The sequence below is a fragment of the Spodoptera frugiperda genome, chromosome 25 (assembly GCF_023101765.2).
Source record: "Spodoptera frugiperda isolate SF20-4 chromosome 25, AGI-APGP_CSIRO_Sfru_2.0, whole genome shotgun sequence".
Classification (NCBI taxonomy): Eukaryota; Metazoa; Arthropoda; class Insecta; order Lepidoptera; family Noctuidae; genus Spodoptera; species Spodoptera frugiperda.
Genome location: NC_064236.1, coordinates 19,676,197 through 19,692,791, shown reverse-complemented (window position 1 = coordinate 19,692,791; position 16,595 = coordinate 19,676,197). Strand labels below are relative to the sequence as shown.

The 16,595-nt window shown below is 34.5% G+C and overlaps 1 protein-coding gene across 4 annotated transcripts in view; it reads right to left on the bottom strand.

Moving 5' to 3' along the window:
• The window catches only part of LOC118282230 (Krueppel-like factor luna), a 137,426-nt gene that overhangs the window by 27,116 nt on the left and 93,715 nt on the right, over positions 1–16,595 (bottom strand). For 2 of the 4 annotated variants that reach the window (XM_035603205.2, XM_035603215.2), the window contains one exon: positions 10,334–10,414. The exons of the other annotated variants lie outside the window; for them this stretch is intronic. In XM_035603205.2, coding sequence (XP_035459098.2) covers positions 10,334–10,414 — 81 coding nt within the window. The remainder of the gene's footprint in view (positions 1–10,333; positions 10,415–16,595) is intronic. 4 annotated transcript variants of the gene reach the window in all.

Below are 16,595 nucleotides of genomic sequence, written 5' to 3'. Positions count from 1 at the left end.
GGTACAACTATACCTAATGGATACCTAAATGTATCTGTACCTTTCATTCAAGGGTTGAATTCAAGGGTGGTTCTTACTACAATCAAATATATTTTTTGAGTGAAATAGTAATAAGAGATAGAGGGCATTTGGGTCTCATAATTGTATCAAACGCATCCTTACAAACCATATCAAACTATAGATTCTTAAACCCTATTTCGTAAGTACTAAGAACTAACACTTGCATTTAAATAAAATTAGTAAGACGTCAAGAAGGGTCTAATGTACTTATACGAATCACACACTCAACCCTTCGGGAAGTTAACGAGTTAGGGCTGGACAGTCTCAAGGCATTTGATTTGAATACCGTACTTGACAAAATAAAAGTAAAATGCAGTCAATCATACAGACGCGCTTATCGTGTATTTCTGTTGGTGACTCACGCAAGATGGTGCTGCGAGCGTTTTAGGGCTGCCTGGCTGAATGTTTTTAACTTTCTGAACGAGATTTTATAAAATACGGTTTTGTAGGAAATTATTTGGCTGATACCATTTTTTATGTACTATAACATCGCGCCTTTTACTTCTTAAAAGATACACAAATAAATATTACTCAGATTTTTTTTTTAGTTTTTGTCTGCCTAACCGATGCATCGAACGCTGTACCATTGATTCGAAACTACTGGCAACTACTCAAACTACAAGACATTATTAAAATTTCAAATTAATTTTCTCTCTATTACAACAGAATGAATAAACCTAAAAATAAGCGTTATGTCTCGTCGAATGCCTATGTAAATTAAAGTCGATACGATAATACAGCAATTAACACACTTATCCTTATGTAAAACGTACTTGTTAATTACTCAATACTTGTCGTATAAATTACAAATTTAATGACTTTTTTATATTACTTAATACATATAACTTTCATACTGGTATTGTTTTATCGTCTCGTTGGCGGATAGGTCGTAAATGTGACTGCCAAGCAAGGCAAGCTAATGCTAGCCTTTTTCGGTTTTTCGAAAATGTCTCAGTAGTAGCACGGAGCTTGGAAATGTGCCTGGTACATGGCAATAGGTTCACCCCTATTACATGGGACTTACAATATAAATTATGAAAAATTTGTGTAAATTGTAAGTCCCTGTTCTATAACGTGCACCTCTGCCTACCCCTTTGGGGATGAAAGGCATGACGATATAAGGTATTGCTTTTTACATTTAAATTTTATCAGTAGAACTAATGAGTCTCTATTTCACATACATTATTTTCGTATAATCCTAATTCACATAATTGTTAATCAAATATTGCCATTGGACATTAACATAAAAAAATATATGGAGGTTGTTGGTATTACAATTATCATTATCAGCCCGTATCCAACCACTGATACTGAGTTATAAAAAAATACATATGACAGTAGAATTATATCAAACAGTTTTATGGCAAAAAGCTTTATACGAATGTTTATAGAACTAAAAACTAATATTATGCAGTCGTGTCACGTGCAAAATAAACTCGAGCAAGAGACAAGTGTATCTGATTAACACACAGCCCGAGTGAAGCTAACCTAGTTAGGAAAGTCCCGGGTTCATATAATACGATGTGTAATTACTCCACAACGTGGAAACATGAGCAAATATATCATGTTGATGTAATTAAGAAAAAGTCAAAACTATTATTGTTACTTTAATTACGAGTATTTTTGTTATATAGTGTCGGGATCGATTCTCAGATCGGGCAAAGAAGTGAGTAGTTGGTCAACTCGGTTTTCGAAAATTGTCGTTACTATAGAAATCTAGAATGATGTCAGCGTATCAATTCCTGGATTGAGGAAAGTTCATTTATAATAGCTATTCTTAGAGATAGTCCAAGTTGTCATTACTAGCAAACAATCTGGTATTATATCAGATTAAAACTAAGTTTTTTTAATGAAGAGGACTGACATTTACATGGGACTCATCATATTATAACTGACGAAAAGTTGTTGTTCCTTTTAATATAGCGCATGACAAGAATATAATACTAAAACTCGTGACAGCCCTACGTAATCGTAGGTCACAGTCGGCGCTCAGAGAGACAGGACGAAAATATTTGTGCCATTCACACGAGCTATTAACGGAGCGTACACACTAATACATTTACTGCATATGTTAGAAATACTACTACGTAACTATTTTAATTGCTGTATTACCGTTTTTTTATTCTGTGGGGTAATTCTGTCGTGTTATCTTATTATACTAGTTGAATCATAGAAAAAGAAACGCCTGTATCACTTGGAACGAGCACCTGACAGATAGACTGACGAATAATTCAATTTGACATTTCAAAACTGCCTAATTTAGGATTTATTGAAATAAATGCTTTGATTTTGACATTGACTGTCCAGTTTCCTTCCAACTATTATCCGACTAAAACATCCCGTTACGTGTTCAAAGAAAGACGAACTAACACATTTTTAAATTAGTAAGAATTACCAAGATCACACTTCAACTCAGACTAAACATATCTTTCACTGGTGCATAAACAAAAAAACTGTCATTATATTAAAGCGTTCATGTTTACCATCTGTCAGACTCGGAACCACTTAAGAGCGTCTGTCGACTTCCTATGATTGCCACCCACTTATATTCCCAAGGCCGTCCGCATTTAGCTGTAGAAAAATCGTCTTAAATGTATTCTGAAGCGATTCTATCTTCGTGTGAACTTATAATTAACGTAACCTATCTAAATTACACATAACAGACTTATAAAGATGTTTTTGTGGAACATTTTGAGTAAAAAACTACAATAGTTACCCTCACCACTATCCTTTATTCTGTTTTCGTTTCTTTTAGAAGTACAAAACTCTCAAATGCATATACATCACACATCAACAGTCTATAAGTGGCCACTGCTGACCAAAGACCTCTTATCACACGGAGAAGGATTGAGCATTAATCACCACGCTTATTCAATGCTAGTTGGCGATTTCAAACTCATAATCAGGAACTATAAGCCCGGGTTTCCTCACAATTTTCTCCTTCACCGTTAGTCAGTAATGTATAAATAATCACAAAAAGTACATATGACTCTGAAAATGTTACATTGGTACTTCGCCATTGATAGATTTCGAACCGGCAGCCTCACGTTTCCAAAGCTTCTTAAAAACTCCTAGCCACCACGACATATTAAAAATGCTCTTAATGCCCGTTAATTGTTCTGTGTCGTCGACATAATGAAACTGTCACATATCTATCGTCAACAGTACAATTGTCGCTGTGACTAGTCGTCGAGTCTGTCTACACCCTAACAGTTAATATTCATTCACTTAGAACTGAGTCGTAAAGTCCATTGCATTTCACGAAGGAAAAAAATCATTTTAAATGATTTATCTAAATCCCAAAGCAAATAGTGGGATTCTTCTAAATATATTATGTACTATGTTTATTTATGAATAAGTAGCTGACCCGGCAAACTTTGTACCGCATCAAACCTATTTTTCTACCTTTTAGACCTGCCCTGGACTTACACAAATTATTCAAGACCAAAATTTGCCAAATCGGTCCAGCCGTTCTCAAGTTTTAGCGTGATTACACAGCAGCAATTGATTTTTATATATAAAAAGATTTGTATTAATATAGTGAGTGAGAGAGCTATATTTAAAAGTGGTAGGAAGGAAAGAGAAAGAATAGAAGGAAAGAGAAGTTGTATAGATTGTGATGTGATGACATCTGATATGACACGGGATAATCTAAGAAAATTATATAACATTCCACCATTTTCGAGTTTGGGAGAAAGACAGAAAAAAGATGGTCTATTGAGAAGTTTTGCTATTTCTCCATAGATGACGAATATTTTTTATGTTCTTAGATTGTATAAACAGTATGCAATGTGGAGATTAGCTTTGATCAAGGTGCACCTGGTCATAGGTTCTCTACTCGCACCCTCTTCTTAAGCAGTGAAAATTAGACTTTAAAATCTTAACATTGAGTTTCTTTTTTAAGAACACGGAGATCAGAAATGGGTCTAGTATATGGAACAGGGGTTAATCTTACCTGTGAATCCTGTAAAATAAATTCGTACTCATGACATAACCATATATACCCAAGAATACTTAGAACATCTAGGTACTAAATACAAGTACTATGTAAGACTCATCTACATTCAGTTCATAGTTAGCCCTAGAATTCAATTACTTATCAAAAATATGTTCTCTAGTTACCTTATTTCCTGAAAGAATTGCCTGAAAGAAAGGATTAGTAACAAAAAATTACATTTTACATGAATGAGAGTGAAGCTATTGTCATGCAGCGTACAAAACTTCACACTCAAGGCAGAAATTGAATCGTAAACCTCATGCGTAGCCGAGTAACTACTGAATTATAGGCAGTTGATACGAAAAAAGAAAAATAAAATCTGGGATCAATGACCACCTAAAGCAGTTTGGTTTTGGGATACATACAGCATACGTTTCAATAGATATTAAACCTTCATGTTTTAGTTATATAGTTGAAAGTCTATTAAATTGAAACAGTTTCGTGTGGTTCACTGCAGAAAATCCTTGTGCACCACAATTTCTTTTTTAAATCCTTCATTTATAAGATGGAAAACGTAGATCGTTGGCCAGTTGTGGCTAGGTAACGAGAAATTGATTGGTCACGTCTCAGGTCCGACCTAGTTCCAGTGCTTACATAAAGGAATCTTATCGTTTAGTACTTTGGAAAATAATTGGTTTGGGAATTGAGATTAGAGTGTTAAGAAAAGTCTGAAGTAGTGCTTTGTTTTACTTGAAAATTGAACCTGAGACCTCTTATTACCTCTTATGTTGATAGATAGAGCACAAATCGTTCAGTACTAGACTGTGAGCCTTCTCAATATGGGATAGGTTTGCTATTATCTCCACGCTCTACAAGCCAGTTGGAGATTAAGTTATTAAAAATAAATTTAGATTAATTTAACACAACATAAATAAATATAATAACCACCACAAAAATCTTAGTTTTTCATTTTAAGCACAATCCATTACATTGTACAACATACCGCAGACTTTATTTTGTAGTAAATACAACCATTAAAACTTTAAAACTTTATTTGAGTTGAAAATTCAACTAAATACAGGTTTAAAACCACGGCAAACAGAAAACGAGAGTACCTAAATACTTTAATCGGATCGCAAACTATAACGTGTAAGTTGAGTTCAAAACTTCACCGGCCAACATTTTCTACCTAAATGAAATCCTACTTTTCAAAGTTAATTTATTACAAGAGCATTTTCAATTTTAAACAAACTTTAAGTATTTCTAGGCTTATAAAAACGTAGTGCATTAATCCCCGAAGGTGTTTGTGTTACCCAAGATATGTGTGACAATATAAATAGCATATTTTTGACAGCATTTCTGTCCCATAAAAAGATGGGAAGTGACTCTGTAAAAACTATTATCGAGAATCTCTATAACCAAAAGCTGAATAATGTTTTGATTGACTTAGAAACCAACGCTTCATTATCCAACATTCAATATCAAAACTTGGCTTAATAACTGCCCATTCATGCTTCATGACATCTAACGATAGTAGAGCTGTTTCAAACACAATTTGCATCTCAGAAACCAATATTCTAGGTTAGTTTCTCTCAATAGACTCTAGAATATCACTTGATATTCACCAATAATTGAGTTCTACCCAATAGTTGGTTGATCCCTGAACTAATATAGTTACACAATCCAATCTAGTCGTATTGAGAGGAGATCGATATTGTTATTAAATAAAGCCACTGTTGGCCCCAACGTTGGCCATTTTGATCCAATATCTGCCACCTCCTTGGAAAGTTCTAACCAATTTGAATCTCTTGATGGAAGATAGAAGGTAAGTTATTTACTCGAAAGATCTGACTATGGCGATTAATTCAGCTTCGTGGTTTGTGAATCTTATTTGTATTTAACTGAAGGTCGAAGTTACTTTGACATGAACAATCAGTAATAATAGGTATAGAATCCAAAGTTTGGGTCCGTATAGTCTTTATATTTTGAAAAATTAAGATACAAAAAAGGAATAACAATGAAAGAATATCGGGAAAATTTTAAACCATATTTTAATTTGGAAATTAACATATATTACTTACGGTTAGAACAAACTTTAAAAACCGCGCGGTAACAAAGGATCTGAAAACATCTAGGAAATGAGTAGAGATAGTATTAATATTAAGGAAACCAATCAAGAATATACGAGTAGTTAATTTTACAGATGGTACCTACCAACTGCCACTTAGTTAACATTATAATCATCATCATCAAAAGCCTGAAATAGGCGATAGTTAGACCTACGAATCTCAAAATAGGGGTGTATCATAATCTTCACGCAAGAGTTGAAGATCGCTGATCGCTGTTTATAAAGATAAAGTGTAGAAGAAGAAGAAATTTGTTGACCTCTAGACAAGTCTTATACCACACACGAAAAAATAAGGGACAAATCTATGAAGTGTACAAATGTGTGAATTTGTGTATAAACACAAAAATCTATTTTCCATCTATGAAAATATTCCTAGCACCATTTTCTCTGTTTTCCCCTAATCCGCTGTAAGTCTGGGCCCGCTTACTCCTGGTTTAAAGACATCTTTGAATCCTCCGTCGCTATTCTGGTCACGGCTAGATTTGTGCTCCGTGCCGAAGAATTCTGTTAGGGGCTTAAAGGAAACGTGACTACTATCAGACGATAAAATTCGCTTTGAAAATCTCATCTCTCATTGTACGACGCTGGGAATATAGAACAAGTATAGTACCTTAGGATTTTTGATATAAATTCGTGATTGGTCGTTTGTTTTATGCATTATCTAAAGCATTCCTATTGTTTTCTTTAGTTATAATCACTTTTGACGAAGAAATTGCAAATCGAACAACACTTTACCTACCACTCTATGAACTAAACAGCAAAACTATAAATTTCAGCAGACTTATTTTTTTTATTTATTTTTTTCTTTAAAAAACGGTGCGGTTACAAACATACAAGTTCACATACACATGACACCCAGACCCGAAACAACAATTTGTGGACCACACAAAGAGTTGCTCCGTGCGGGAATCGAACCCGCTACCCGTTGCGCGGCAGCCAGTTGCCCAGCCACCGCACCAACCGTGCAGTCGAATTATTATATTGTCTGCTGAAAACTTACAAAACTGATTTTCAGAATACTTTTCAGTAGAAACCTTAGTCGGACGGTTACATAAACTGTTTCAGGAAAGCCGTTATCAAACTTTGTATCGGAAACTGTTAGGAGCTTGAACTCTAGTTATTAACGCCTCGAAGTTTAACTTTAAACTTTAGTTAAGAGTAAAGGTAACCAAGGAGGATCGTCCACAACTCTTACTGGAACTTAGTTCATAAGTTTTAAGTACTTTTAGGTAAGTAAGTAAGAAAGTTATTCTTTGAGAATATTGATTTTAGATTTTAATGAGTTATTTGTACTAGCAGTTTTGTTGGTTTATGAAAGTCTAGAATGTTCTGTCTGTAAAGTTTTTGATTCTTACTACTGGACGTTAATGTGACTAGTTTTATGTCTAGTTAAAATATTTTCTCATTTAGATAGCGTTCCATGGAAAATAGACTTGGTGTCTAGAGACCATAACTATAAACTAACCCACATTATCAAATATAAGCATAAAATAACATAAAAGCTACCGGCATAATCGCAATTTTAATCTCACAATTAAAAGTCCTACGAGTATTTGCTTACAGCACAATTAAACTGCGCTCAGTTTCCACAAGAAGTAGTTAAAAGCGCTCAGTTTTTCCACTATAAAACTCTTAAATAATAAACAGAACAACCGGGCTCCTAGACTATACAAACGTTACTTTGTACTCACTAGTCCAAGAGCCGACGCCGAGAAATAGGTTAATAGCACTGTTACTTGCGATAAGCGAACTATTGTGAACGTTAGTATTTTATATTAGTCGTTTGTGAAAGATTTTGCCTTGATTTCATTCCGTTTAGCAGTCGATAGAAATTATAACAGTGCATGGAAGAAAATTCTTATTTTTCATAATGGTTTTCTTAGCAGTTTTGTTAGTAGTAGAGTGGTAGTTAGTGCGATTCGATTCGATTAAAATACTGCAGTATAAAGATTAGGGTGTTGCCTAGACTACTATCTTTGCACTCATCTCATAGCGAAGTGAGTGTCACATGTGTATCTTTGCCTTCATAGTACCAACTTGCAGTGATGTATGTAGCTTTACATGAGATGAAAATCTCGTACCTACTTTATAAGAGATATGAGTTAAAATAGTATTTTAATTATGAGAGACAAACACAAGTGCTCTAAGAGAAGGCATAGACTTTAAGGCATGGCTATCAGTTCAGTATGTGACATTGACAGATGCACGATGATTTAATGAAAAAGATACAGCTGCGCAGATTTCGAATGGAATTTTTACAGAAATCCATGAGTTAAATGACCCAATAACACTAATCAGAACACGCTTTATAAATATATCGATGTGCTATTAGCGATAGAATTGAAACAGTCGTTGCGTAAACCCTTTCAGTGGAAAACATGTGTAGTACTTGGAGTATAGACCGTCGAGTGCGCTGCCTGTCAAGGGTAAGCGAATCAGACGCGGGGCTGCTGACGCGGAGCTACGAAACGAAATGGATGAGCACAGATATAAAATTTCACAAGTCGTTTTTATGTTTAGACGTGGCAGATCACATTTACAACATCAATTTAATGAGTTGATGATGCCCATGTTTTATGGGATTCGGATGATAAGAGATGAAAATTTTGAAAAAGGTTCCAGACTTTTCTGGGTCCTCGCTGCTAAGTATATGAACCGGGGTTCGAACTCGGATTATGTTTAGCAGTTTGTGAACGATAAGCCAATAACACAAGCAATGATAATAAGAACGGATGTTTGTGATGCTGTTGAAACTTCGATGATGATGATTATGAGATAGCACAGTTTAGGATGAAAATGGCAATTCTATCTTTAGTTAGTTTACGAAAAATGAACTTTGTTTAATACAGTTTAGTGCTTAAAGTTTTAATGGTTCTAATTACTATTTGTATAGGTATATAAGGTCTGCGGTATTCAGTTGACCTCTCAAGGTTCTTTTATTATCTTTTTGCACTGTTTTGCACACTGTAGTTAATTATAAACCAGAGGATTTCCTCTGGGACAGACGGTGGGTAAAAAAACTCAATTGTTTACCGTTTTTGTGTGCGAAACGGTGAATTAAATTGAAATTGTGCTACTAGTTTTTGTTGTTCGTGATTTTTGCAAGTCAACAAGGTAATAATGACATTGCCCCTAGAGGACAATTACGGGTGAAAACATCACACTATTATATTGGCAACAAATAAAAAAAAAACAAGCAAAGCAAACACAAACACTGATCACAGCAACGAAAGGAGCGTCAAAACTGAATGTTGAAGGACTTGAACTTCACTCGTACAACATTTTTGTTCTTTAAAACGTTTCTGAGAATTTTTTTCGAATCCCAATTTGTTTCCTTTGACCTGGGACTCGAACCCAAAACTGTAACTAAGTTTGTATCAAACAGAAACAAGCATGCAAACATCCTATAAATATCCACATTCATATTGCCTATGATGCCGCATCCATCTCTCTCATTTCTTTCTGCCTCAAGGTTTTGCTTTCGGGCATTCGGGCATACAGACGATTCTAAAAATACGTCGGTACTGACTGGGTTAAAGTTTATTGCACGTATACGGACGGATCGGGGCCAAATGTACGCGAGCGAATCAACTGGACCGCGCGTAACTCGTATTTTTAACAGGGAATATTTTTCGTATTGAAACGAAAATCCTTTATTTTTATAGAGATTTTCTGTACTTTTTCCACACGGTTCCTTGTTGTGTTGAGTTAAAAGGAGCCGTGTGATAGATTGGTGCTTTTAAAACACCATCAGATAATGGTCCCGGTATAGAAAATGTGTGCCCATAAAAAATATCACAGTGTTCTCTTAAAAATATAAGTGGATGCAAAAAACAATAACTACAATATGCAAAATCGAAAAATTCTAAGCTAATTTCTAAACTACAATAACACATTTCATCCTAAGGAGTGCAAATGCGTGTGCAAACAGTAAAATCAAGATGGCCGCTAATGATTGATCTGGAAGCATGCACTGCCGGCGTCTAAACGTGTCTCACCACGAATTACTCAATCATGTCTCCGTACGATCCAGTCCTTCATTCAGTTTCTCCGCGATTCTAAATTATTTGCTTCCTTTCATTGCTTGATCGTATCAATGTCATGCAGTTGCTATTTCGTCTCACACTAAACGCTTCCACTACATATACGCTTCCTGCTCACTAATAGCAAATAGTGTATGATCTGTACATTAATACTGTTTTACTTACATCGATTTTATAGTCGTTACTTTCGTTACAAATTGGCGACGTAGATAGGGGTCGAATGGAAAACTCCATTTCTTCGATTTTCTGGGACAAAAGAACAAAATCATATACTAACGTATACTTGGTGTCTTATGTGTATTACGTATTAGTTAACAGACACATACAAACGAACACAAACACATTTCATATTTAGTAAATGGTGGCAGTATTATCAACATTATTCGAGTAAAATTTAGTATTGATGTGAGCCAATTAGGTTTAATAAGTTGCTGTCGTTTTTTTTTTCCTAACAGCAGTTGAAGCTACTGACGAGACTATCCACAGTGTGGTTGGGATTTTATTACACGTTCGCCAATATTCTTTTTATAGTAACCTTTTTTTATTATTTTTTTGTCGGTACCAACCAGGTCATTTCCATTAATTTGAAAGTCCGTCAGTAGCTTTGTCATAATGTTAATAATCAGATGAATTGTTAATAAGTCTGCCAGAAGCGGTATGCACTGCGCCATGCAGTTACATGTTGTCCCATACCAAAATAGTGCATAGACATAACAACCTAACTGATCTACAGACCTGTCAAAAGCAGGTGTTTACAGTCAGCAGTATTTTTAACCTATACATTGTTACGACACAAGTAATCTTGTCGTGGAGAATTTGAATAAATAAAAAGCGTATTTCGGGAGCGGCACTTAGAACAACAATTTGCTTAACAATAAATATTTGGATAACGATACAATGTCCCTGTAAGAACAACGGACGGCGACAGTAAACTACGTTTTGAGGGTAAACAAACAAATAGAGCGATGTTCTATAAGTGTAGTCCATTCCACAGGATGGACGTGAGACAGGCAGTTTGTGAATCAAGGTGTAAGGATGTAAACACGTTCCCACTCGCTAAATATCGCGACAGTATGAAAGTGTCAACGACCGCGCACAATGGTGTGGTGGCGTAGTGGGTAGCACATTATTGGCCCAGCCCCTACTTCCCATAACATGATAACAATCAAACTGTAGAAATATAATAAGGAAATTGGAGTTTACTTGTAACATACCGAACAAAGACAGAGATTCCTTTTAACAATGTAAATTCGATTACCCCCCATCGGGGAAGAGGGTAAATAATTACGCAATCAGGAGCTCCTTTCAACTCCAATATGCATTATCTACCTCTGCCGTAAGTTTAAAGAAATTCTATTAATCAAGGCTCAATAGAAACGACGGCGACGTAAATTCTTGTATGAAAAATGTTAGTTATATAAATGACCGCTAGGGGCGCTGTAAAATTCGCCTTGTAAAATTGTATTAAACTCATGGTAGAGGTATTTTTCCCTCTAGGATTCCAGTCCCTCGGGATTATGGTTGAATGAAAAGTGTCAATCAAGATAATAAGTTTTTATTCTGATATTCCAGCTGAAATAATTCTGTTATTTCTCCAAGCTTTATTTCCAGGTGTGTTATATATCATTTAATAAGTAATGTGTGTAAATGTACTGTGTGCAAATTAAATTACATTTAAGGGTATTACAGAATTATGTTATGCTTCCTTTTTTATTAATGTGTGTTGGATTAAACAAATGTCATTTTAACACCCCATCTGAGCGCCACACTCGACAATGTAATCCCTTTTGATGCAGCGCACGTTGTCATAATAAATTGAAGCGATCAATTTGGAAAATTGCTGATAAGTCCTTTAATAACGAGTAGCATTGTAGCAATTTTATCTATATCTTTATTGTAAAAGCACTAATTTTATTAAAACCAATATGTTTAAAAGACTTAATGATCAAAGTCCAATACCTAATGATCCCGCAAAAACATGTATGCAACAACAGCCCGTACGTTCCTCTCAATTTCAATTGAAAACACTTGAAACTAAAAGCTTCTCTAAAGTCTATTTTTGTTTGAACTATTTCAATAACCTTTCATGTTAGGAAATGCGTTAGGAATTACTTATAAAACTTGAGATCTGGTCGAGACATGAGACATTCGTAGGAAATGTATTGGTAAGACGATAAAAGCCTTCTTGGGTGCTTTTAAAATCTTCAAATGCTCGCCTTCACCTGCGAGGTATTTAAAATTTTCCCGGAGATACGATTTTCCAAAGGATTTCCAATATTTTACCTGTCTTCTCTCTGTATTTATTTTTACTACTTTTGTATAAAAATTCAGTTACAACTCTAGTTCTACTTGTATGGGTTTACCAACAAACTATAGTTTTTGTCATAAAACCCCAATATACCCACAACGTGTTCTTCTCAAAGTATAAGGTGACGAAGCCACGCAAGATATTGAAAAAAAAACCGCAAAATCTTTTCCACAAACAGGAGAAATAAAAGAAAAATAGCACGCTTTTGTTTTCGTCGATGATATTACGAAGTTTAGCCGAAATTTGCCGAAGTATTCCGAAAGTATTTTTGGTAAATGCGTTGGTGTGGAGAAAAATAAAACTGTTTTCGAGGATTCGCTGACTGTATTCACCTCGTTACGATGAAAATTTTCAAAAGGGAGCTGTTTTTTTTACTTCTATAACTAAGAATGATTAATAAATCCTAATCTAAAACTGTACAAGGAAAACCTAGTCCAAAATGATGACCACACTCCCATTATTTATCCGCTGTCGTTAGAGGAAGAGAGATAGGCATACGGAGGCAACTAAGGGTAGAACGAGTCAGATATATTTGAGGATAACCGTCCCGATTTAGAACACAATGCAGCAATGGTTTCATCATTACTATTTTGTGTTATTGTGGTTACTGGAACTAGAGTGTTTGTTTTAGATTCCTCAACTATTCATAATATACACAATTAATTTTAGATGAACATTATTTGAGAATTTTATGCAATGGTAGAACAGTCACTTTCTGTCTAAAGTTTTCTATCGATTACACGTTTGGCGTAGCAGCTAGGCTATCGAAATTGAGGCTACAACTCACTATTTATTATGACTCCTAAATCTTTTAAGCTTGTAATCGCTTAATCCTTACTTGTAATGTAATTGGAAAATAGTCTTCAAGTCACTTTTAACCCACAAAGGATTTTGAACCTTATCACCCTGTAAAGAATCCCTCTACACACAAATAAGAAAATACATTACCACAATTAAAGTGCTAACTGACATTAAAGTTCAATTTAGAACACAAACGTAATTACAACCATTGATCTCTACTTAATATGCAGACCATGTTCACGGTTCCTACTCGTGAATAGTGAATGAATGCAACTCCTTGCCAATTCATTCACAGTACGATGTATATGTACTTGTAAACTATGAATACATAGGTACTTGTACATACACTACCTATAATTACTGGCGTAACGTAAGGACGAATCTACATGATATCAAGATTAATATGTATATAAAGGGACTGTTATATCTATCGGAGTCACGTGTAAAGAAATAGATTATGTAGTTTTATTTTCTCATTGTACGCTACTGTTCTCTGTTTTTGTTCAAATCGATTTTGGACTTCATTTCAATATAATATTAGACATATAATTAATATAATCTTAAAAACTTTAACTATTTAAATAAAATTATTTAAACACAATCATTTAATGCAAAATACCAAGAGGTTTTCTATATATGGTAATCTGTTATTATAAAACTAAATATGGTGTGTATGTATGGTTTACATAACTATATTACAATTTTACATACACATATTGTAGGCACATACTATATTACAAGTACGGTACAGTAGAATAGGAGAATATTATTTTACCCTAAATCGGGCAGTGTGCAGCAGTGTGCAGTGTGTATGTTAGTAACCATTTAGTTAGTTAGTTAATTAGACCAGAAGTGGCTGTTCATACCCCTGCCGTAGAAAAAATATAAAAAGAGAAGAAATAATATTTTGCTATAAAAAGCCTTCTAGCAGTTATTTTTATCTGCTTTATTGTTGCTCTTGATCACTCGCGTGTTTAACGCCCAAGTGACCTAGAAAACCAGGCCATGAAAGACTGGATGAGGCAGCTTGTGTTAAGTATACTAGATTTATTCGACCCCTTACAGGAATGGGAGAAATCTCATTAAGAACAGATACGTTTTTAAATAAAGGAGACTTACTTATACATTGTAGTTCTTTGTAATTTATTGTACTGTAAAGATTTTTATTAGTATGTAAAACGTCAGTATCAACGAAATAAGAACAGTTTCTATCAGCAGAATGTTTGACTCCGAAAACAGTTTAAACTGTTAATATGTATCTAATTCATTTGTGTCGAGTTCGATCACAGTGTTTAAGGATTAGGACATTTTTATTTATAAAATAAAAGAAAAGATACGATGGTCTCAGATAGAGCAATCGGTGAAGGCGCTAGGTGGCGCTAGTTTGTTAAAAATGTTGCAGGACGCAGGGGCTGAACCATCGGCTACTGAGCAACATGTCGTGGGTACAACTCCCACGACAAACAATTTGGTCGGCGCTGACTGTAATATATTTGTTAGTAAAGGCACCTACAAAGGTTCCAGTATTTGAAAATATAAATAAAATAGGTTTACCTGTATACTTCTAACCGTTTTCTGATCTGAATGATTCTGAATCGATTCTCGGAGACTATTTCTAGTTTGTACCCTTGAACTTCTGGCTTTTTACCTCACGGCTCCTCTCAGGTGGGACGGGGGGGGGGGACCCACAAATCATCTTTACGGTCCCCTAGTGACTTCATCGTGAGCTTCGGTCACATTCTAACATGATATTCTTGTACTATAGTATATGTTGTCACATAATTAAGGGCACTTTTAATTTAGACGTTTTGTGTTGTACCATAAATTAAGGGCCAATGTTGAAGCGAATTTATGGGCCCTAGACAAATGACAACGCAAAGACTTTTCGACTAGTGTTACTAAAACAAGCCGTCTAAATTGAAAGTGCCATTACTTTTAATTCATTAGAAGCAGGTATGGATCCAGAGTGAAAACGGGTTCAATTGCAATAGGAATAAAGGAGTCGTATGGCACCGCAGTTGCACTCATTATCAAACCTTACATACGTTTGGTTTGTAATAAGCTAAGATTTGCCCGTGAATCCGTACCTGTATTACATATCGTAATAAAACAATTACAACTACATATAAATACTAATCTTACATACTAAAAACGAATAAGCAGAGCTGTGCGTTTATTACCTTATAAACCGCAAAAAAAACAAATAACATTCCAGTTTTTTTTTTCATTCAAAGAAACGTACAAATCCTAGCATAGCATTATGTCACACCTTCATTAGACTCTCAACTTCATTACATTGTAAATTAAGTTGATTATCTAATACAAAAAACATACCGTACTGTAAGTAACTTGATGCATTAAATAAACTAGTATACCCGTAAATATTCATACAAAATATCATGAAAAAAATATGTCATTAGATGACATTAAAACATAAAGAGATACTCTTTAACATGATCTTCAATTTCCAACCTTATTTACCTGGATTTATTCAAGTAAATACATTCTCATTTTAGAGGAAGATGTTTACTCGTATCCCTAGCCATTACACTCCAATCAAACATCCCAGGTAGAAAATTACTTAAGGAAACATGCCAAGCACTGAATAGAGTTAGTTTGCAAAATTATTATATAAGAAAATTGAGAGAATTCATAACAAGCTTGTTTGTAAGGGATCCACGTCTTATTGCAACCTCTGCTGTATAGGATTATTAACTTAATTTGTTTAGTTCTGTCTCCTAGTTTTGTACTGCATTCGCTATGTCATTAAGGGCTTGATTGGTATAGCTAATCAGGTGGTGTTTGTTGTTATTGCCTTGAATTAAATACCTTGCTTTTGAAAATTAGTTTTAAAAATGTTATTTGTTATTATTAAACAGTTACCTGTTTAATAATGGGACACATACTAATCGGACATTAGACATGATTTTGTTCATATAAACACATCAAGAAAAGTATGCTCAATCTCTTAATTTGTGATATAAAATTTAATGTATAATTATGTCAATTTCACACGATTATAATTGTAAACTAACTGCATTACTCATGGCTATGTGAGTCATGGATGTAACGACATATAAACATACATACAGTATAAGTATACGATGTAGGTATATATATGTAGGTAGGTATAACAAGCGTGTAATCATCTGACCGCTAAGTTACCTATTTATAGTAACAAAGATTATTACTAACAGAACCGATTAGTTTAACTATTATTATTAATGTATTAAGAAAACTGTTTATGCGTGATCATATTAATGTATTTAGAAACTGCAGAAAACTGTTTATTTCAAATAATCAGTGCGATAATTTATT